Genomic DNA, 24,153 nt, shown 5'->3' with positions numbered 1-24,153 from the left:
TTAAAATGATTATCTCAGGTATTTATAGTAACAGAAAGCTGACTAACACTTTGTGACTCTAGACAAATTAGTTGACCTCTCAGAGCCTTGTTTCCTCATTCTGAAAATGTATAGTGCTTCCTGGGTAATAGGATTTAAAAAAAAAAGTATTAAATAAGTCTGTAAGTGAAAAATGCTTAGAGCAGTGGCTGGTGGGTGCCTTGTAAGTGCCGGAGACATGTTCACATCTTGCCATTTTGGACTTAGTAAGGATTCATTGGTATTGGTAAGGGTCCACTTAAGGTTACAGGCTGTGAATTTTTATGTTCCAAGTTCACATAGTTGTGTATGTTTTTCTCCAGAAGTTCTCAGCATTTTGAGAATAGGACTACAGCGTGTAGCTGTAGATTAATTTAGAATCTAGGCTTTGTCAAATAGCTGGAGTTAAAGAAGTAAGGGTTGATGTAAGAAGTAGCAAGTACTCCGGACATAGGTGGATGAGAAAGTAAGTTAAAGAGAGGGCCTAACAGGAAGAAATAGTTGGGTCTATGTCCAGGAGCTTTTGATGAGGTCAGTTCAGTTCAGTTCTCAGTTCACCTGATTGTAGTTTATGTACTGTGATAGTTATCCTGAAAAGCTCATTAAGAAAGGTAGTGGTGTTGAAAGTCACTTACCATTGTGTTATGCTCACTCAACATTTCTCTGTACTGCGTTTTATTCAAATGCTAGTCTAATCCTTTCATATCCTTGTGCCATTATTTTTAAGGAAAACTTAGAAGATGAATATGAACCACGAAGAAAAGATCATATTTCCCATTTTATACTTCGCCTTGCTTACTGTCAGTCGTGAGTATATAGCTGAGCTCTCACAGTCACATTTGATGTCTTGGGTTATAAGTTGGTATGTTGGAAGTTGACGTCTTGATGTGAACTTGTATTGAAATCAGAATGCCATCAGGAACCAGTGTATCCTGGATTGAATGTTGTTACAGTGAACTGTTTGAAGCAAATTGTTTTACTAAAAAAATACTGAAAAAAATTTATTGTAAAATTTGCCTGATGAGACACTTTTTAGCTTTATGGAAGAGACTCTTCATTTGGGATTTAAAATTAGAAGGGTTTTTATAGGTAGAAGGTCTTGATACTTTTCTGGAAAAAAAGTGGTTTCTTATTAGAAACAAGGAATCACACACATACTTGAATTTGATACAAGTCTTTAGAATTCGAGGTGTGTGGGCCTGTTAGATTTTAGATGGTATCAGCTGGTCATTGGTTTCTTAAGACAATAGTGTCACCCACAGGGAGAAGGACTTAGTTTTTCAAAATTCATTTTTTTTCCTTCCCCTTATATAATTATATGGCCAAATAAAATAGTTACTTTTTTTTAATTAGTGGCCTTATCAAGTGAGAATCTTGAATTGCTTACTTTTCAATTGAGAAATTACTTAACTTTTGTCCTTGAGTTTTTCCTCATTTAAAAGATCTGTAGTTTCTGACCCATATACAGTAAATGAATTTCTGACAATCTGTGAAAGTCATCTGAAAATGACATAATATTACATGCAATAGGCTAATTGTTTTGTAACAGTAATGCAATCATGTATCTGCCTTGTAGATAGATGTATTTTCAAGTTGGCTTTGAAATGTAGACGTGTACTTGTGGATCTTACATTTTGTGAAATTACAAACTATAACTTTGCAGAGTTTACTGATCTTAATCCATTTAGAGATAAAGTTCCCTTTAAAGCTTTTGTTAGTTGGCATTGATGAAATACTTTAGACCAAGGAGCACCCCACTTTAATGTAAATGACTCTTTGCAGTCACATTAGACCTAGTGGACTTTTAAAATGATGTCACTGGTAATTCAGTGGTAGATGGGCTCAAAGTATTCTGTATTTAATCTTTTGTGTTCATAACACCCTCAACCTCAAACCCAGCATGATCCTGGAGGACTGTGGTATTCCTCTTCTTACCACAGTATAGGACTTGTTTGCTTTTAATTGCTGTCTTTTGGTATCCTGCTTGTTTTACTGTTTCATAGAAATTTCTTGAATTTAATGATCACTGGGTTTTAAATTTATACTATAATTTCCTGTCCTCATTTTAGTGAAGATCTTAGACGATGGTTCATTCAACAAGAGATGGATCTCCTTCGATTTCGATTCAGTATTTTACCCAAGGACAAAATTCAAAATTTCTTAAAGGACAGCCATTTGCAATTTGAGGCTGTAAGTATATTTTTGTAATTATTTCTAATTATTTCACATTTATCTCTGCTTTTTACTGGCACTAATGTGTGGAGTTCATTCTCTTTATATACTCTTAAGTACCTGCCTGAAAAAGTAGCTAATAGCTTTGTGTATGAGTGGTATTTATTTATTGCAGTAGTGAAGTTTGGAGGAGGGAGTACTTTACTTTAAAAAGTCAGTCATCAGTAAAATCTGTCTGCTTGAGTAGTTTTAAAAACTAGAAAAATAGTTTTTGCAGGCACATCTGAATGGTTTACATAATATGATTATAATAAAAAAGAAGAGATGCCTGGGGCATTTAGCAGGTATAAGATTGTGGGTGGAGATGTAATTCCTGTTGTAGTGGTCTGTGCTGTGTGGGAAGGTGGAAAGTCCTTCTTGGAAGATCTGGAGCAATCAGGCGGTAGGGGTAGGAGGACTATTTGGGACTCTCGATTGGAGCTGGATTGGGAGGCTTGAGGCCAAATAGAATAAAGAGTAACAGCTGGAGTAGGTGAAAGACATTCATCCTGTCTGAAGATATTCATTCCTGTCTGAAGATATTCATTCCTGTAGCAAGGAACATTGTGGACTGTGAGCTGGCGAAAGGCTGTGTGAAGGGGAGGGAACAGGTATTTGGTAGACAGTACTTCCTGCAGCTCTCACTTGTTGTAGGTACGTCTCTCGAGGTTCTTAAGTGGCATCTGCCTAAGCACAGATAGTGCCGTGTGCTGGCCGTCTCACCCAGCCCCTGTGCCTTCCACTTTCTGTTACTTTTGACCCTTGGGGAGGCCTGTTACTGCAGTTCCAGTGCAGGTGATTTATCCTTTCATATTAGACATGGTTTTACTGAGGGCTGCACACTTGCTAGGCAGCCACTTTACCATGTCAGTCATGCTACCTGTCCTGTGTGCTTTTTTTTGGCCTGGGGCTGGCCTCAGATCACAATCCTCCTTCCTACAGTCTCCCAAGTAGCTGGGATGGTAGGCATATACCACCATATGGGACAGGTACTGATTGAGATGGGGGTCTCACTAACTTTTTCCTTGGGTTGGTCCTAACTCCCCAGTCTTCCTTTCTTCTCCTGATTCTTCATCCCAAATCGGGATGGGAACATAGTAGGCCCTTTAAACATGTGACTTCTTCCATTTAGGAAATTTCTTTTTATTGCTTTGATGATTCTGTTTTGTTTTCTATGGCTTCTTCTTAAAATCTCTTTTGTTAGTTGGAATTTGGGTCTTTTGGATTGGTCCTCTCATTTTCTGTCCCGACATCCAGTCTTTATTTTTTGGGGGGGATTTCTTTAACTGTTTCCCACATTTTCTACATTTTTTTTTGTATGTCCTGCCTTTAATTTCTTTTTTTTTCTTTTTTGTGCTACTGAGGTTTGAACTCGGGGCTTTATGCAGGTGCACTACCATTTTGAGCCTTACCTCTAGCCTGTTTTGTTCTGGTTACTTTTGAGATAGGGTCTCATTTTTTGTCCATGCTGGCCTGGACTGTGATCATTCTATTTTGTGCTTCTTGCTGTCACTGCATAAAAGGAGTGCACCACCATGCCCACCCTTTTTCTGTTGAGATGGAGTCTTGCTAACTTTTTGCCTGGGCTGACCTTGAACTCTGATCCTCAGCCTCCCAAATAGCCAGTTCATTAGCTACAATTATTTATGGATTTATATTATGTTTCACTCTGTAGGTCATTTGAGGTGCATTACAATAAGCATACACATTAAAGTAACATGCAGTGATATGGATAAAATTGAAAGATTGACTAAAAGGAAAATTAATACCCATGTTTGTACATCCCAGATGGTCTTGTACAATTTCTATAGGCAACAATAACGTTGGCTTCTTGCATGACTGTTTTTTTTTTTTTTTTTTTTCTTCTTCGTGACTCCCAGTGGGGATAGGATGGGGAGGTATTCCTCTTGGGGCACATTGGAACGTGACTGGAGGTGTGTAGACTGTGGGAAACCTCATGCCTTACGTTTTTGAAATACAGACTGTAGAATGTAAAGCTTGGTTAAATGTTAGTAGTGGCTGGTGGGGATTTATGGAAGGCAAAGTGAGACAATAACAGGCATTAGCGATGCTTTTAGACTCAGGACAAAGCAGGGTTGGGGAAAGTTATTAGCATTTGTCTCTGATATGTGTCTTGCTGCCTAAATCCAGGCAGAAAGAAAGGGTAGCAGGTGGGGAGCCACAGGTCCATCTTGTTTTCATGTCACAGAAGCTGGATTCCTGGCACAGGTCTGAGTCTACTTGGACTTAAAATGCTTTTGTGCTGAGTTTGTATGCATTTGTTTTTTCAATTTCCTAATGCTACAATGACTTTTATATTCATTTCTTCTGTAAAATGAACATAGTGTATATTCAGAGGAGATACAATAATAAGAATTGCATTGTATGTGCTCTGATGGGGAAATATGTACAAAAAGGATCATCAATTTCTTTGCATGGATTTTTCTTTTAAATCTTGTTTTCTTATTACATGGCTAGTGACTTTTATTGGATAAAAATTTGCAAAAGGTGTAGCTGGGCACTGGTGCCTTATGCCTATAATCCTAGTTACCCAGGAGGTAGAGAGCAGAAGGATTGAGGTTTGAAGCCAGTCCTGGCAAATAGTTTGTGAGAACCTATCTTAAAAATACCCAGCCAAAAAGGGGCTGGCAGAGTGGCTGAAGTAGTAGAGTGTTTGTCTAGCAAATGTGAGGCCATGAGTTCATACCTCAGTACCACCAAAAGCAAAAGGTGAACCAGGCTAGTTATCATATCTAAAACTCTGTGTTCTGTTTCTGACTCAGGCAATTTGTTGATTCTTTGGGTTTTTTTAGTTTAAACTTGAGCTTCTGAGGGAGAGAACATTCTTACTCTTTATGATGTAGAACATAAAATACACCAAAAAGGAAAAACTGATCTTTCCTATTCTTTGGGTTACATGTAAGTAACTTGGATTTTAAATGTAAAATTTCCAGGAAAGATTAGAAACAAGTGAGCACTGCTCTGTGTGGGGACTACATGCTGTCTCCTGGCTGCCTTGGTTGGCTTTGTTGAGGTTGAATAGGTGCGTGGGTGCCCTTAAATAGGTTCTGTTAATGCTTCTGCAGTGGGCCACTTGGGGAAACATCAGGTCTTTGCAGTTGTCCGCTTCATAGACAAAGTGTTTCTGTGCTGTTGCCCTCTAGAATCTGACATCAGTTTATAGTTGGATGCTTTTTAAAGTGTCCATAGGATATTTCACTTGACAAGCCAGTAGATCTAGTAGTAGGATTCTTTCATTAGACTAGTACTGAATGGCAGATGGCAGGAATAGTAAAGATGTGGTGAGTATTCTGTGTGTTACAAATGGAGACTGTACTGTATAAAAAAAGTATTAGTGCTCAAGGAAGTGAGAGTTTGCAAGTAAGGTTGGTAGCCTCATTGCTTGACTCACTAAAAACAAGTACATAGAATTGTTTATTTTTGCTTATTTTAAAATATATATATTTTTTGTTCTAAACTTGGCATTTAAGATTTTTTGTCCCTTGTAGTGTGAAACCTTCTATTTTTTTTTTAGCAGTATTGTGGGTTGAATTTAGGGCACCGTGCTTGCTCTGCCACTTGAACCATACCACCAGCCCTTTGAGTGTTGGTTAATTTTGAGACAGGGTCTTGTTTTGTGGCTGTACCAGCACGGACCTCCATCTTCCTCTATCTGTGTTTCCTTGCATATCTGGGGTGACAGGCATGCACTACTGTGCCATTTGTAGAGATGAGATAGATCTCTCAAACTTTTTTCTTCTGTTTTTTTTGCTGGGACTGTCAAACCACAATCCTCCCAATCTCTACTTTCCAAGTAGCTAGGATTACAGGGCAATGTTTTTTTCTAGAAAATATTTAATATCATTCTTGGCTCATGTTATTGAAATGATCGATTATGAATTTATTAGGCACTTTTGTAAAGTTCTCCAGTTAACATTGGAACACTGATTTGATTTTTACATGTGTGGAATTTTAAAGTGGTTTTGGTATTTACTTGCTTATTATTTCTTAGATATTTATAAGTTGTTCTTGAGATAGTCTTTTTTTTTTTTTTTTTTACTATTTTGACCCTTACTATATTGTTTTCATTGTTAATTGATGTATTTTGGGTTATTGTAGCCCTTTTGGAATGTGTATTCCTCACTGTGGTGTGGTCCATTTTTGTTTATTAAGATATGCAGTGTCCCTCACAGGACTCTTTTTTTTGGTGGTACTAGGCCTAGTACTTGCTAGGCAAGTGCTCTACTAATTGGGCCACACCCCCCAGTCCTTTTATTTTGCTTCAGATAGGGGCTTGCTTTTTCATGATTCCCCTACCTATGGCCTCCCTTCTACCTGGTATGACAGGCTTATACCACCACACCTGGCTTATTGTGTTGAGATGGGGTCTCACTAACTTTTAACCAGATTGGCCTCGAATTGTGGTCCTCTCAATCTCTACCTCCTGAGTAGCTGGGATTGCAGGGGTGAGACATCACACCTGGAGTGATCTGCCTTTGTGGGGAGGTCTCAAGTTATAATAAACCTTTTAATAAGTTGTCAAGTGATTTTTATGTGGTGCCTGCAGAATGGAGAGATACGTGTACCTTTTATATCTTTTGATACAGCATATTTCTGCCAGTTAGGAATCTGATGATATATTTGAGGCAGGGCACTCAGATGTAAGAGAAGACAGTAGAGAACACATGCATTGATAAGCCTAAAAGCTCTTTACAAAACTTCTGACAAGGTATAGAAATGGATACTCTTGGTGGAAATTCCAGACCTAAAAGGAACTGAGGGGAAAGGATTAATAATCAGATGAAGGTGTTAGAGAAAACAAGTCATTCAAGGCACTTGTTAAAGACACTAGGGAAGACTTTATTTAAGGGGAGGCTGCTCCAGTAGATTTTGTAGTAGGGGAAAGAGATGAGCTCAACACTGAACACAATAAAAGTGAGATTAATAGCCAAGGAGCAGGGTGCAGGTGTAGGTGGAGGGAAAATGATAACGAGATAGGACAATTCTTTGCCAACCTGACCTGAGCATTTGTGCTGAAGGTAGACGAGGGTGATAAGATATTGAGGGTGATCAGACCAAGGGTGAAGGGTTTTCCCTGACTGACTGCATGGTTCTTGCTAGAACTCAATAAGCAGGCCCAAGTCAAAAAGAGGATTTAAGAGCCTGACTAGAGTTAGTTCAAGTAGAGAATCCTTTTCAAGGATCAATCTTATCTTCTGAGTGGGCAAATAAGTTGTTTATGTTCCAGGGCTGTGTAATAGGAGGCTCCAAACGTGGTGCTCTCTGATTAACTTTGAATTTCTGGAGAGAATAGTGGTGACATTCTAAGATTTGTCCCTATTCTGTTTCCTCAACATCTTTAAGGTGAGTGTGTAATGTGTAATCCTTTCTCAGGGTTAAATATTAGGCGATATATTTATGATTAGGTTTTATATATATCATATATGAAACAAGCTTTTTCCATTGAGCTGCTTTTGAGGTATTATACTGGCTGGCAAGCTTTAGTTTGTATCTGAGTAGGAAAGTTTATGATTAGGTAGCCCTTTGTATGTTTCTATTACAGTTGCATACCCTTGGCTTCTTTCCAAGTGGTTCAAGTGAAGGCATTCACACAGGCTTCTTGTCCATAAGTAAACTCTACAAACCTAATGCTTTTGTTTCCATAGGGGTTTTTATATCAAATAATTATGTACACTGACCTTATATTATGTGTATTTATTGGGCAGCTATGATAAGTATTGGTAAATTTTATGTTTGGATTTCAGTAAGTTGAGGCCTAACTATTTGTGTGCATAGTTGTAAAAAAACTGTGGCAGATGGTCTTCAGTGGCAATATTTTAGAGTTCACAGAATTTGTAGTTTCTTTATCAAGCTACAAAATTAGTTTCTGCTCATTATAATTAAACTAGAGATGCTAGGCTGAATGTGAAACTTCAAGCTAAATTACCTTTGAGGCTAAAATTAACATGCAAACATTTTCAAACTAACTTGTGGAAGTCTTCCCTCTTTTTAAAAGTTTTCATATATATTCTCTCTCTCTCTCTCTCTATATATGTATATATATTTCATATATGTTCTATACATTTTTAAATCTAGAATTTCTTCCTTTGTATTGTTTGATGACTTTGCCCATGAAAAATATGTGATTTTAAATAAAAGTTTCTTGTGCATGGAGCTTGTGTCCTAAGTGTCTTGTAATGTTGTATGCACACATGCATATGTATATATACTATCAAATTGTTCTTACTGCATATCCTCTCTAGTGCTAAATGTTAAATATTGTAAAGTGTTACTCATGTTTTCTGAAGACATTCTGAGCAAAGAAGCCAAGTTTTTGTGTGCTATATAGATTATTTTTTCATTCCATAATCTTTGCCCTCTTCCCTCCAGATCCCTTGAAAATTTAATTCTTTTTGGTTGAAGTTCTGTGTCCTAGATAGCTTAAAGTCTAGGTCAGATTGCCTTATCCTAGATCTTTTTGATGAGGGAAGGTATGCTAATTGAGTAGTGAAAAATGACATTTTTGTGTTCTCAGTCGTTGAGTGGCTAAACCTGAGTTTCGTAGGGAAGAGGAAGTAGTGGTAACATCAGTTAGTCCAGGCCTTGTATTATATCCACTCTGCTATGCCCCACCTCTCTGAAGGTGTACAAAGAACAGGCAGTTAATTCCCCGACCCTGGACTTCCTCCATTTCTGGTTGTTAAACTCTGACTTTGAACAGCGGTTGACACCTGCTTCTGTGGCTTGTTCCATTGTTCATCTCTGGTCAGTGTGCTGGCCTCATTCTGGTGTCCCATGAAGCTTTTGGGCAAGAGAATCCTGTAGTCTTCTATTGGAGCTTAAGAGCCACATGTATTTCAGCTTCCATTAGCTGACTTTGGGGAGTAATGCTGCTATATGAATACTAGAAAACTCAGGAGGACTGCGCCCAAACTTGCTTTGGTCCTTGTTTTCTGAAGAAGGAATATCAACTGATGATTGAATAAAGAATACACTTACAAAGTCCAGATCTGCCCTGTGAGTGGTGTAGGAGACAGGAGGGAAGTTAATTACTAATAGTGACATTTGCGCGTGTTTACTGAGTGTCATCCACTTTGCCAAATGCTTCCTATGGGTTATATAATTTAGTCATTTCCAAGTTCCATGAGGGAGCTGAGGGTCACAGAGGTTAAGTAACTCTCCCCAAAGCAGACTTTAGGTATTTTTGAGATGTGTTACTAGATGTATGAGCAGATTTCTTCAAAGCTCATCCTTAACTAGCACTGAAGTGAAGTGGAAAGATGTTGATGTTTGAGGTGACAGAACTCATCACAGGAATGATACACAAACACAGATGTAGTGTAGAGATTTACATTGATGTGGGAATTAAAACATTAACTGCAATTTTGCTAAGATTTTTTGCTTTAACTGCCAGTTCTTGGCAAGACTGGAAACCAAATATATTAATATACCTCAAGTAGTTTTCCTAATAGGAGATGTGTGTGTTATCTCTAGGGAAAACATTAGTCACACAACCAAGTTGAGAAATTCACTATCCCTTTTATAAATGCTTTTGGATCATATTACGTGTTTTAGTTCATGAGCAACAGTTGACTCATGAAATACTCAAAGCTCAGTATAAACCAAAATCCAAGCAGTAAATTTTGTGCTCAAGGTGCAAATAATTTAATTGAGTAGATTTTATTAATTGAGTAGTTTTTTTCTTAGCTCACAAGAAAGAGAGATGCCACTGAAGGAAGCTACTGATGGTTACAAACCAGGCCTTTTTAGGAGGATGGCTTATTGATTCAGTCCAGGGGTTCTGGATAGTTTGGGGCAAGGTCTGTGCTACTACATATTCTAGATACCATCTCTATGGTATAGTTTGTGGTGGTAACAATGATTGGCAGGTACCAAAGGCATGCTGGAATGCTGGATAGTTCTGTATAACAATGAATTTTCCTGTCCTCTGGACTTACTATGTTTATTTATGTGGCCAAACAAACCCCAAACCAAAACTGTTCCTAAGGATTGAATCTAGACTCAAACACTGTTTTATAAATACACATAAAATGTGTTTCCTCCATTTTTTGGTATACCCAGATCTTGGGATGCAATTGTCCTGTGAACTGACGGAAAATAATACTTTGTTTTGCTATGAATATTTCTGTGAATTGTTCATCTGTCTGGAAAAGCACATCACTACTGTGATACTTGAGGCATCAGCTCACACAGTATGCCAGTTTGCACTGGTGGGTGGCTTATCCTAATGGGTATTAATATGTAGCTATTTAATCATGTCCTCTAGGGTACTGTATCTGATCAATTATGTTTGCCAAAACTGTTTTGTTCTAAGTTTCTTTGCTTTTACTATCTTTTACATTTTTGTTAATGGAGCTCTATTGATTTACAAACCTCTGTGTTTTATTTTGAGATAGCAAATAGGTATTGAAACATTTTAAATATGAAGATATTTAGAAGATTAGCATTGGGTCTGATAGGGATGAGAACCACTAGTTCCATCCAAGCTTTGTAGATTCCTAAGTGTACTTTTGTTAAGTTCTTGTCTGCAGTATTACTACCAATGACAATAGCATATTTCTTATTTTAGTTTTTGGAAGATTGAAGTTTACAGTTCTACTTCTTTTCTTTTTTAGCATTTCCCCTCTTTCTAAAAAAAAAAAAAATCCATACTTTTTGTCTGTGGTGCTGGGGATCCAACCCAGAGCTTTATGCATTCGAGGCAGGTACTCTACCACTGAACTAGGTTCCCAGCCCTAACCTCACTAGTACTTAAAGTAGCTGTCATCCCAGATACATTGTTTCCATAACTAAAGTTTTATCTGGAGATTTTCCTATATCTTGTGAAAAATTATCTTCTTAAATGAAACCCTCAGTATTGTGTAACTTCAGTATTGTAAGAACTTGTGAGCACAGTAGATGAAGGAAAGCCAAAGCGTCATGACAATACTACCAGATACTAACACCTCGTAGTCCCTTCTGAGCTCAAAGCTCATGTGTTGTGAATTCAGAGTCATCCAGAGCCTTGTGGATTAGGTGGCACACACCTCTAAGATAGGAAAGAGTGAGAATCTGCTCACAGACCCTTTGAAGGGAGAGTCAGTTTTTTTCTCCTTCCCTTGGAGATGTTTTCATAGAGCATATAGTGAGGAGGCCTTTTTCCTGGGATCGTGCCATCCGTAGGGTGAGGTGTTTGGTCTTAATTGCTATAGGTTCCTAAAAATCATCCATGACTTTATGGTTCTGACTTAAAATGCCAGTTGTGAAGAATTCTAATAATAAATAATTTTAAAATTAATTTTATTTATTTCCATTTATGTTAACGATAGTGACAGTGTACCATACAGTGTAGCATTGTAAACCATTGAGAAGACTTTTCCTTTGACTAAGGGACTTCTGAAATTCGCTTTGTTGTCTGCAGGCCCTGAAGTTAAGCCTGAGGGAGACCTAGGGGTAGTTTGGGATGAGTTGGGTGTATCAGGGTGATCTCTTCTCTGAGAATGCTGGCTGATGGAACTGTTGTTCTGAGGACTAGTTGGTGATGGAGGCCTTGGCTCCTTCTTTTCTTTTTTTCTAGCAATAGTAGTCTTATTGAGTGCAGTGTAATTCTTTCTGTCCTTTTCATCTTGAATACAGCCACAGGGGCATCAACTTATGTTTTCCTAACCGTACTATAACCTCTGCCTCTCTGGAGGTGTTCTAGATGTTATATACTTTGTTTAATCATTGTTATTTTAATGACACTAAATTCCTTTTTATTTGAAGGAATACTTTTATATGTTTCCCATGTTAATCTTGGTTCTGGTTTTACATTTTTATAACAAGGAAGTTTATCATTAAATTATAGAAGAGAGTAGAAGATGACGTTAGCTTGTGAGAGTGATCGAGAACTCTATAGAGATAGGCAGTGGGTCAATCCAGAATGTTAGTTTGAGATCAGGAGGCCATGGTTGAAAATACGTAATCAAAGTGCCACATAAAATAGTTTTGAAACTGTGGAAAAGAAGACTGCTAAGAGACTTAGTATGAGTGAGAAGCTGGGGTTAATCTCATAGTGGATTTCTTATGATTCTGGGTTATCTGACCTTTTGATGCCTCATTTTCTTTTAGTATCATAGTATCTATTTCACAAATTTGCTGTAGGATTGAATGAAATCCTCTACAGAAATTCACAGTGCTTGGTAGGCATGAAGGTGGGCTGTAAGGAACCCACTTGTATTTGGCGTCTATTTCTTTTTCCTGTGGTAGAATTATTATGCTCTAGAAGTGTCATTTGGGGGAGCCAAAACACTATATTTTAACTTCCAGTTCGGTGTAGAAGGGAGACAGTAGCGAAATGAAGTTCATGCTTTGCAGGTTTGTGTGTTTCTTCCTTCTCCTTCTTCTTTTTTTAATGTGGTTTGGAGCTTGAACTCAGGGCCTACACCTTGAGCCACTCCATCAGCCCTTTTTATGTTAGGTATTTTCGAGATAGGGTTTCTTGAACTATTTGCCTGGGCTGACTTTGAACTTGCAATCCTCCTGATCTCTGCCTCCTGAGTAGCTAGGGTTAACTATTGGTGCTACCGGCACTCAGCTCTTCCTTCTTCTTTAAAGGAAATGGTTAGAGGGTTTTATTAAATAGTAAATGAATAAACTGAAATGTTGAGCACATATATATGTAGAATTTCATTGTTTTGTTTGCATATGAGTTGTCCTGTTGATATTTTAAGGGTTAAGGAATTAGTATTTTCAGCTCAATAGTGATTATATCACCTCACAGCCACAGTTGCTCCGAATTAGACCATGGATTCCTTGTCTGAGACCCACGTTGAAATGCCTAAAGATCTAGCAGCCTTTGGATTTACCTAATGAATGAAGCGACTAATATTTTCTGAGTGCCTGTAGATGCAAAGCACTGTAAATTATATTGAAATATTCCCACTTGAGTAAGTTCTTAAAGAAGCAATTTTGGAACTGTTTGGTTGGTTAGTGTACATCAGAGCTATCGTTTGGCTGTCTAGATCCAGGTTGCTCAGGGATATAATAGAGCCTGCATACAAATAGACAGGGATTTGGATTTATAGAGGATAGCTTTCTTATTTTACCTCTCCTGCTTTGCATTTAGTTTGTTGCACCTTATCTAAAAATGGATTAGAACTTACTTTCTTATCTCTTTTTAGCATAATCTTGGTGTGGTTATTTTTCTTATCACCATTCTTTTTGTAACACAGGTGCATGTGCACTCATAAAAGAAGAGCCACAGTTTGGGCAGTTTATAGCAGGCTGAAGACGTGATTTGAGTTTGTATTTAGGTTGCTAGCTGTAGTCATGGGAAAAGACTTTTGAATTTTACTGCTTTTTTTTTTTTTGGTGAGTATTTGGGTTCCTGCGTGGAGGTCTCTAAGGCCAAGCTTTGACAAAAGCGTTGCTTTTGTTTTGTTAGTGAACAGGAAGGTTTTGGATGGGCTGAGGGAAGAAACACTTTTCTAAACAATCAGTATAACTCCTCTGGAGTAGGTAACCAGTTAGTGTCCTGTATTGTAATGGTGGCTTGGTTACTTACTTGTCCTCTGCTCGCTCTTTGTCTAAGGAAGAAAACGGAAGGGCTCCCTCCTTTCTGTGATGGCTTTTCTGTAAAACTGTGATGAATGTCTCTTTAAATAACCTGGCTTCTGCATTTCTGAGTGGCAGGAGGGGAAAGGAGCACTTCCTTCCCTCTCTCCTTTGTTTCCTTCCTTTGTTTCTTTTTCATAAAAAGTGTCTTTTGACTTTACTGACTTTTGGGTGAAGTTGACCTCCAGGGAGCTGATAAAAATTGAAATAAAATATTTTTCTTCTCTCTGAGTTTTGTATTAATTTGCCTCAAATGATAAAATTAGCTTAAATGTTGCAAAATGCTAGGTTTCAGGTAAAGAAGATGAATTTAATTGTACTTCTTTATTTTTACTGTATATTTGGTAAAACTAGACCATTAATAAAGGTTTAAAGGAATTCTAACTGATAAATTCACCCTTTTTCACCTTCTTAAACTTAAGAAGTATAATTTGCCTAAATTATGCAAAATGCTAATTAAAGGGTTTAATTTCCTAATCATTTCAGATTGATTAGAGGCAGATGCTGATTATCTGCACAAGTGTAAACGGACCTTTCAAAGATGGCTTTCATTATTTAAAATCAACTTGTCAAACTAATTAAGACATAAACTTAAGGAGTAACGAACGGCCACAGGCAATTATCCTTGTGCTGCTTTCTGGTGATACAGAGCAGGCAAGGCACAAACGCTGGGCACCCGAAGCTTGGTGTGTATAATGTGACTGGGATTCCAGAAGTCTCGGAGTTTCAGCTGAATGTTGTTTGGCTTTTTCTTTTTTTTTTTTCTTCTTTTAAAGCGATCTCCTTAGATCTTCTAGTGATACCTTTGTTAGTATTGTGGGCTCCTATTTTTTCCTGCTGTGAGTCAAGAGCACAGGAGAGCAGAGGTAATCTTGTGATTTGCTTAGCCAGTCCATGCACAGAGGCAGGCAGAATGTCTCAGGTGGCTTGCCAGGCTCCCCTCACAGGGGTCAACGCTTCCTCCTACAAAGCTAAGAGGGGGCAGGGAACAGACTTCAGGTGTGTGGGTCAGTGCTGATGCAAGGAGGTAGGGGTGCATCTCAGCTCAGTAACTGAGCTGAATGTGGATCCATGAGCCCAGCCTTGGTATTCTTCCTGCGGGTGAATACTCGCACAACCACTTACTAGTTCCTTTTCCTTTCTCATTTGATTTCCTCATCAGTAAAGTAGCTAGGACTTAGTTCTAGCTCCTAAGTTTGGAGGCCTTGATAAGTTAATGCATTTGGTAAAGCATTTAGGACAGTGTCTGGCACACAGTAAGTGCACAATAAATGTTAGCCATTATTATTTGTAAACATTTCAACTCTTGCATGAAAATCGCAAAAAGATGGCATGTATGTGGAATTCAATACCCACATTAACATGCTATAAATATATTAAATATATGTATAAGAAATCATAAGAATTTCAGTTATATAAGCTAATGAATTTGAAATACTAGAAGCTTATTAAAATGAGTGAGCACAATTTTAGTCCAAATCTATCTTTCTATCTGTTCATCCCTTCCTTCCTTCCTTCCTTCCTTCCTTCCTTCCTTCCTTCCTCTCTCCCTCTTTCCCTCCCTCCCTCCCTCCTTCCTGTCTGTGAGGGGGTTAGGGATTGTATATAGATAAGTGTTAGATTGACAACTGGATGATTGGGAGATCATGATTATATTTGAATTTTAAGAATAATAGGGGAGGGAGGTTCATTTGAGTTCAGTTATTTTCTAGTTCTTACAAGATTAAAACAAGTTACCGTGGAATAGTATAAGGGATAATAGAGGGCTGTTGATTCTTCTCCCAGCTAGGAGTAACAGTTCAGTTGTCATTTCTATGGCTAAATGTCTCTAGAGTCTGTCCACCCCCTTTCACCTGCACTGTTGCTATTCTAGTGTGGGCTACCATGATTTCCTACCAAACTCATCCTTTACTCTGAAGCAAGGGTGCAGATACAATTGTGTACATCTGTTCTGCAGCCCCCTTCCCACCCTTTACTAATTTCTTATTAGCAAATGATGATACTTACAATTGTTAAGAAATTACCTCAAGCTCCCATCCTGTTTGTTTCCCTAGCCTCATCTCAGCCACTAATTCCATCAATTCGAAGCACAAGCCATGGTGAACTTTCTTAGTTTTTGAAACATGTTTTGCTTCCTTAACCATAAAGATTCCTCCGTCTATTTCACCCAATTCTGATCCATCAATCATGTGTCAGTTTACACATATTTTCTTTCTGGGATACTTCCCTAAGTTTGGCTTAGAAACCCATCCTTTCCAGTCTTAAGCACTCTGTACATTTTCTGCTAGAGCTTTTGTATTTGATCATCACCTGCCTGTCTGGCGGTGAGTGCTGTCTCCTGAGAACAGTGAACCCTAAATGTCTTGTTCACTATCAAACACAGTATACCAGGGGAGGTACTTAATATATGTTGAATGAAAGAGTAAATAAACAAATTAGCCACTTACAGGTGTTCCTCAGAAGGTACATTACCTGAGCTTCTAGAAACCTCTGGGTCTTTTGAATGTTGAGTGTAAAATATGCTCAGTAGTTTCTAGTTTGCTCTTTGTGTCTTAGAGTGTGCTAATAGCCATATAAAAAGTATGCAGTTAGCAAGTGGGTCTAAATGATAAAGGTTTGGATCACTTCTTGCTAATTGTTTGTGGAAGTCTTAGTTCAGTAGATGTTGGAGAAGGGTAAGAAACTGAAAAATGTGAAGATTGATGAGATGTCCAAGATCCCTACGTGCTGTGTGTTGAACCTTCAGAAGCCTTCTAGAAGGTTGCTAGTTCATGCTGGGTTTCAGAACACGAGGAATGTCCACCTGAAAACTAGATTGTCTAGAATTTGCAGAGTAGGCTTTTTAATTTTATCTCATCTTGAAGCTTTCATGTGGGTGTAACAATTTCTCAATGTGGTTTATCTAAATGTAGATAAATTTGCCTATTTTTGAAGTGGCAAGAATGAAGAGAAGAATTTCTATCCCTAATGAGTATGGTAATATCTCATATTGTGTCTTAGTGACATTGTGAAATTAATTTATAATCTAGCAGGCAAGTATTATACAGATAATAAAGATATCTAGAAGCATATTCATGCTTATAGCTAATGAATATTTTGTCTTCTCAGAGATCACCTTAGCGGTGTGGTGGATTAAAGATGGCCACAAACAGGGTTGGGGGTGTAGCTCAGTGGTTAGAGTGCTGTGTGGCTTGCTGACGCTCTAGCCTCAGTGCCAGCACTGCAAAAAAAAAAAAAAAAAAGATGGTCACACGTGATTTGATACATTCTCAATTCTCATTAAGAGGTGGCATCTATGTCACCTCTCCTTGAATCTGAGGTTTTTTTTCCTTTTCTATTGTGGTTAAATATACATATTTACCATTTTTAAATGTACAGTTCTGTGGCATTAAGTACATTCTCAGTGTGAAAGCACCGCTGCTCTCCTTCTCTAGAACTTTTTCATCTTCCCCTACTGAAACTCAGTATTCATTAAATTGGAACTCTCCCTTCTCTTCTCCTCAAACCCACAGCTTAAGTGGGTTTTGTAGCTGCTTTGACAGCTACTATGGAAGTGACATTGTAACAGTATCTGGATAGAACTGAAGAAAAGGGCAGCTTCCATTTCCTGTCTTTGCAGCACTCTCTAGGAACTCTGGGATGCCATTAAGAAGTCTAGGCTGACTTGCTGAGACGGAGTGCTAGAGAGGTCTGCTTGGAGACCCACATATGTCAGCAGCTGCCATGTTGGTGAGATTGTGTCCATGTCCCTTCTGAGCCCAGCTGTTTATTTGGGTTAGGCTAACCTTTCAGCTGTGTTAAAGTAGGCTTAACCTTTAGCCATCCCCACCAAGGTGTGATAATGTGAGTGGAGCCATTTTGGACTCTGTTTCACCTAGTTCTAATTCAGTCAGCTTGGGACCATTGGTGACATTTTTTTGATGATTGCTAGTTTTTTGTTTTTTGAATACCTGCTGTACTAACAGAATTGAGATATTTAATGAAATGATTGTTTTAAATGGCTAAGTTTTGGGTTACTTTGTTGTGCAATAATGTATAACTGGAATTGGTGGCTTCTGGCTAAAAACGAAACATTGGTCCCCAAAACAACTCTACCATGATTTGGAACGTATTTATGAAAGATAATATAACTCAAGACCACCACTAGTGTGGGGAAGATGACTCAGGCTGCTCAAGTTACTTGGAAAGCACAGAGATGGGAAAATGTTTGATAAACACTCATACCTTTCAGAAAGTCCGTGGGTGAGCCTGCTTAAAAAGAATTAGCTGAGAAGTTTATGGCTTTTTCATTTTGAAGAACAGACTTGCCAGGAGTCAAAGAATCTTGGGGTCTTTACTTTAACGACATTTTTCACTCTGGGAAGTGAGGTTATAAGGTACGAGATAATAAGGTTCATGTTTTCATATGGTTCTCCTACCCAAATTTTAAGGTAGGCCATGAGTTTATTTCCTAGCATATAGATTGTGGATAGTGCTTTCTGCTTTAAAATTTTTAGCATTCACTGCTTTGTATTGGTTCTGGTATATGGAGTTTAGATTGTAGCAGGTATGGAGGAGATTTTAACTCATACAGAAGATTTGTAGAAATTACTTTTTATTGAAAATTGAAAATACATATGCAATATAACCAAACCTGTTTTCATAAGTCCAGAGAAGCAGGGTAGTTAGTCCAAAAAAGTTTTTCTGTTATTATGACAGTCTGCTTAAGGAACAGGAGAATCATGGATGAATGCAAACACATACACAGATGCTTGAATTTGCTGCTTAGCTTTCTGGACTCCTTAGCTGTAACCCTTTGGATTGGAACAATCTTACTAGAGGCAAGAAACAAAGTGAACAAGATGCAGCCTCAAAATTCTCAAGTTTTCCAAGGCTGCTCTTATGTCTCTAAAATACTAACAATAATATTGTCTGGTGGTTTTTCTTTTCTTTTTTTTTTGGTAATTCAAAAGTAGCAGTAACAAGGAAAATACAGATAAAGAACACAGTGATACTTTGAGTGAGACATCAATGTCAAGGTTATAACAAACAATACAGTGCATCTGTAATGCTTGAATTCAGTATTTTTTCTCTCTTGCAGTTTTGGGGACATAGAATGAACATGGTCATGTTTAAGTGGGGTAGGAGGACAAACTTTGGAAGGAGAAGGCTTTTTCTTGGCGGTACTGGGCATTGAACTCAGGGCCTTACACTTGCTAGGCAGGCGCTCTACCATTTGAGCTGTTCTACCAGCCAGCTTTTTCTTACAATGTAAATTAAATATGGATTTCGGACATTATGAGAATGATGTGTGATACCAGGAGGTTCATATTAATGGTATAGTTTACTGAAGGCTGATAGGAGTACTTACCTCATATCACTGATTTAGAAGAGTAAAGGAGGGCTCTCTTTTGGTGGGACACAGAAGAGTGGCCCTGGGCAGTACAGGAAGTGCTGCTGCTTGTTATCCTTTCATGTCTCAGTACGTGAGAAGCTGATGCCCCTGAGTACCACTGTCCCTTCTCAGTGGCATCACGGCTGCCTTGGAGTCTACATCTTATGTGCAGAGAAAGCACTTGAGAACTGTAGTGCTGTAGTTAGGGATAGAGCTGTAATTGGTCCAGAGGTAAAGCCAAGGGGAGGAAACTGTTGGTGGGCTTTGAAGTAAGATAAGTGTGTGAGTAGCCTCCTTCTCCTCCTTGATGCAGGACCCAGGTGAGACAGATGGGAGGGCCTTAACCCTCCATCAGGGGTTTTAACTGGTGGTTAAGCACTAGTAGTTATCATTAAGAAAATTAATTTTGAGTGAGGTGCTGGTGACTTATCCGTGTAATCCTAGCTACTGCGGAACTGAGATTGAAATTACTGGGGCTCCAGGCCAGCCCAGGAAAAAAGGAAATTTTGTGAGACCCCATTTTCTCAATGGGAAAAAAAAGGTGGGTCTGGTGGGGTGCACCTGTCATCCCAGCTGGCAGGAAGCTTAAAATAGGAGGCTCATGGTCCAGGCTGGCCTGGGCAAAAAGTGAGACCTTATCTCCAAAATAACCAGGGCAAGAAGGACTGGAGGTGGTACAGGATGTACCTAGCAAGTATGAAGTTGTACTGCAAAAAAAAAAAAAAAAAGGTTAATTTTGCGTTATGTCTTTACTCTAAGCACCCTTTGATGTTTTAAATGGGCAGAAGCTGTCAGGAGGGCCAGTTGTAACCCTTGGGTCTGGCTGCCTTGAGTGGAAAGCTGTCAACCAAACAGTCTCTTTTTTGGCAACTGGCCTGGCTACTTTGAACTCTCCTGGTCACTCTGAGGAAACCACTCCAGATGCAACCACTACTCTTGCCTTAGGAGACCTTGTTGTGGCCGCCACCACTCCATGTGCAGCCACTGCTGCTTCAGAAGGCCTGCTTCAATCACTGCCACTCCAGGCAGCTTGCACTGGCTTTGGAGCACTTCACTGCTGGCAAACAGGCTCCAGTGAACTCTAGATAATCCTGCTCACTCTGTGCCTATTCTCAATCTCAGGACTGGAGAGGGAGCACCTCCCTGTTGACTCACTCTGTGCCTATTCTCAATCTCAGGACTGGAGAGGGAGCACCTCCCTGTTGACTCACACAGACTCTGTGACTGGAACAACTCCAGGTGTGTAGTTGGTGGAACTGGAGACCATGCACCTGAAAGGCTGCATTTGGTGGAATTTATAATCTGAGCACAAGCAAGCCACACCACCATTCCTGCTATGTAAGCAGGCTATTCCTTGGTCTTGTCAGGTCAGTCTGGGAGACTTCTCTCCTGTGTAAATCCCCCTGGTGCTACAACATTAGGTCCTAATAAAGGCTTCTGCAGAATAGTGTTTTATTGCCTACTTGAGGTTTATCACAGGTAAAATGGGCTAAGCTGGTTGCACAAAGAGCAAAAGAGTTTCTGTGGTTTTAGATCTAGAGTCACCCAGTAATTGTGAGAGGTAGCTGAAGAGTTCCAGAGAGCAGCTTGGAGCAGAAACTGGAAGGAGCGGAGACGCTGGAAGGTGAAAGGCTGCGAAGAGCCCAAGGCAAGAGCTGCAAGCCCGGGTTGCTGGATTTCCTGGGAGACTTCTGGGAGCCATCAGGCTAAGAGCCAAGGACGCCAACACTGGAAGCCTGGGGGCTGTAGCAAGAGCTGCTGGGTCCTGGGTGTTTGGCACTTGAGGCCCAGAGCAACAAGCTTCTGTCTTGAACACCTAGAGCTATAGATCTCTTGAGGCAGTAAGCCTCTGCTTCTCAGGGCTCGAACCATGAGTCTCTGGCTTTGAAAACCCAGAGCTTGCCCTGACCTGAGCCTGGATCTATAAGCCTTTGCCTTTTAGAGTCTAGAGCCATAAGCCTCTGTTTCTCAGTGCCATAAGCCTCTGGATTGTAACCCAGCTGTGAGCTCAGGGCTGCCAACACTACATGTCTATTTACAACTTCTGTTTGAAAAAGCAAAAGGGCCTTAGTCAGCTGTTTGTGACTTAGCTTGTCTGTGTCAAGAAGTGGCTTGGAGAGGCTTTACTCTTATCAGGCCCTTCCCTACCAAGTACCCCAAATTAACACAGAGTTTATAAAAGTGTGCTTTCTATTAAATGTACTTTAAGGAAAGCCTCCTAGCAGAAGTTACTCCTAAGTGCATTCTGTAATTACTGTTGCCCTTTATATTGCTTTATAGCTAATATTTAATAATTGCTTTATATAGCATTATATTCTCTATTAGGGAAGATTTGCATCAACATGCTTACAGTTTGGATGAGCAGGAAAAGACTTTTTAGGAAATAGCAAGGTAAAGTAATCAAATGCTAGAATGTTTGATACCGTCTATGAAAGGTATGAGAAAGAAGAGAGGGTATCATCTGCTGGATGAATCTAGGAAGGCACCACTGAGCCAACAGTATTTGAGTTGCATCTTATAAGATGAGAAGGTAGAAAGGGGGTAGCAGAGATACCCTGATGGATGGATAGTGTGTGCCAACTGCAACTTCAGCATTGAAATAATTTTCTGAGAAACCGGAAATGTTGAATTGGATCAACAAATAGGATGCTTTTGTTAAAGCCATAGAGCTGATTTCTAATATTTTCAGTTAAAGATACATGCATTTTGAGCATCCTTGGGAATAAACATCTCCCAAGCTTTGACTCGGGCATAATTTGAACTAATATTATTGAAATGTAAATATAAATTTAATAATACCTAGTATTAAAAATTAATTGCCAAATATTTGATTTCTGTGATAGAAAATCAGAATCAATTTATTTTTCTGACCTTATTTTTCTCTTACTCTTTTATTTCATTCTATATTTTGAATAAACATGGCAACATTGGTCTGTGTTGATTACACAAGTTTCTACCTTGCCTTCCTGGCTAAATAGAGTCATATTTTTGTAATATGCTGCTGATAACAGTGTGGCATGGAAAATTTTAGTCATTGTATTTTCCACTGATCAGTTTGGCTGTCTCTCTTCCAGTGCTCTTAAAAATGACCAGGATGCTACATAGTTTAAAAACTTAGAACTAAGTAAAGTTGAACAAATTTCTACTGGGCCACATTTAAAAAATGGGGAAAGAAAATTACTCTCTTTTTTTTTTTTGTGAAGACATTTGCCAGTTGGAGCTTCCAAGAAGATTGAGTTTGCGAGGTCTTTAATTGTGCACTGAAAGGTTATTGCAGAAGATAACATAAGGGAGATGTCATAAAGAAGAAAATTTGAAGCTCAGTAACAGAAAGCTGTGGTGAGATAGGCATTCTGCCAATTAACTGAGTGCTTGAAATAAATAGTTTGGAATTAAACAGTTGCAGATTTCAAAGACTTGATTAACTTAGTTCATATCAAAATAGGTGGGGGTGGGGAGTAAACTTCAAGTTACTTTAGTTGTAAAGCATACTTAACCAATCATTAAAAGTTTGTTTTAAAATATTTACTGGTTATAAAATATAATGATATAAGATCAGAAGGTTTGTTGATCTAATATTTTATCTTAAGCCATTGAAATAAAAGGGATAAAAATGAATTGTGTTTATAGGAGTTCAGTCTTTAACTGTTGATTGTCAGAGCAGTCAATAAATATCTCCCAAACTGGGCAAATTGTGGGTGTGAGCATGGAGGGAGTACCCCATGAAGAATGCAAAGGGTTGCCTTATTTCCCTGAAAAGACATGGCACAATTAGGTAAATTAGTGACATGAGAACATGTGTTTATGACTATAAAGGAGATATACAGGAGAATATCAAATGTTCATCTCTCCATAAATGTTCAGCTGTTCCTACATTGCATTACATATTTAGGTTTTATTACTCTACCTTCTTTTTTGATTTGGATGAAAATCCTTTCTCCAAACAATAAGCAAGGAAACAGATTGCATTCTTTATTGGAGGATATGTTTTCTGGATGTGGAATTCGTCATTGATAGGCACTTCCTGTTAGCATGTTACTTCATTCCAGGTTTTTGACTTCCACTTTTGCTATTGAGAAAGCAGCTGTTAGTCTAACTGGCACCTCTGAAGATAGATATCCACCTGCTCTAGGCTCCTTTTATTATCTGATATACATTTGATTTAACATTCTTTGCTAAGGAGTGGCGTTCTTTTCATTTACCCTGCTTGGGTTTCACTAGGCTTCTTAAACTTGTAGATTGGTGTCTTGTATTAATTCTTACCTGTTATTGCTTTAAACTTTCCATTTTTCCTCCCCTGTGTCTCAGACTGCATTCAAATGTATAGTAGATCTTAGCTTTTCACATTTCATTCTCAGGTTTGCATTTTCCTTTCATGCTGAATTAGGGATATTTCTCCTGAACATCCCCATTCTGTTTTGTCTGAAGTGCTCCCATTGGGTTTTTGAATTCTGGTTATTACAGTTCATAGGTGTTTCTTTTTGATTCTTACACAGATTTGCTGTGTTGGTTTTTTTTAATGATTCCTATTTCTTCAAGATATTTTAATATTTGTTGTTCATTTTCAAACTTGTTGCGGGTTGTTTCTTTATATGTCTTTATTTAGAATCTGTGTGGTCTGTTTCTGGTATTGTTTGTGCTTGTTTTGTTTGTCTTTTTTAGCAATGGGATCTTGCTGTGTTGCTCAGGCTGGCCTTGAACTCCTGGGCTCAAGTGATAATCCCACCTCTGCAATTTGTGCTGCAGGTGCACACTACCACCCAGCTTTTGTTTGTGCTTGCTCCTGTTCATGTTTCCTGGTGCCTTGTTTCTTTGTCAAGGTGTTGCCCTCATACAGTGGGCCTTTGTTTTTTGTTTTGTTCTAGTGTGCTCTCAGGATGAGTGTGCTCTCCTCTAGAGGTGTGTTTGCTTATGGTCTTAAGATTAAAAAAAGTTAAAGTAAAATATTTCCTGAA

The 24,153-nt window shown here is 38.7% G+C and overlaps 1 protein-coding gene across 6 annotated transcripts in view; it reads left to right on the top strand.

Moving 5' to 3' along the window:
• The window catches only part of Prim2 (DNA primase subunit 2), a 243,906-nt gene that overhangs the window by 21,525 nt on the left and 198,228 nt on the right, over positions 1 to 24,153 (top strand). For all 6 annotated transcript variants that reach the window (XM_074081821.1, XM_020160848.2, XM_020160844.2 and 3 more), the window contains 2 exons: positions 746 to 825; positions 2,088 to 2,208. In XM_074081821.1, coding sequence (XP_073937922.1) covers positions 746 to 825; positions 2,088 to 2,208 — 201 coding nt within the window. The remainder of the gene's footprint in view (positions 1 to 745; positions 826 to 2,087; positions 2,209 to 24,153) is intronic.

This window comes from Castor canadensis, chromosome 8 (assembly GCF_047511655.1).
Source record: "Castor canadensis chromosome 8, mCasCan1.hap1v2, whole genome shotgun sequence".
NCBI classification, from domain to species: domain Eukaryota; kingdom Metazoa; phylum Chordata; class Mammalia; order Rodentia; family Castoridae; genus Castor; species Castor canadensis.
This window is presented reverse-complemented; position numbering and strand designations above follow the sequence as displayed.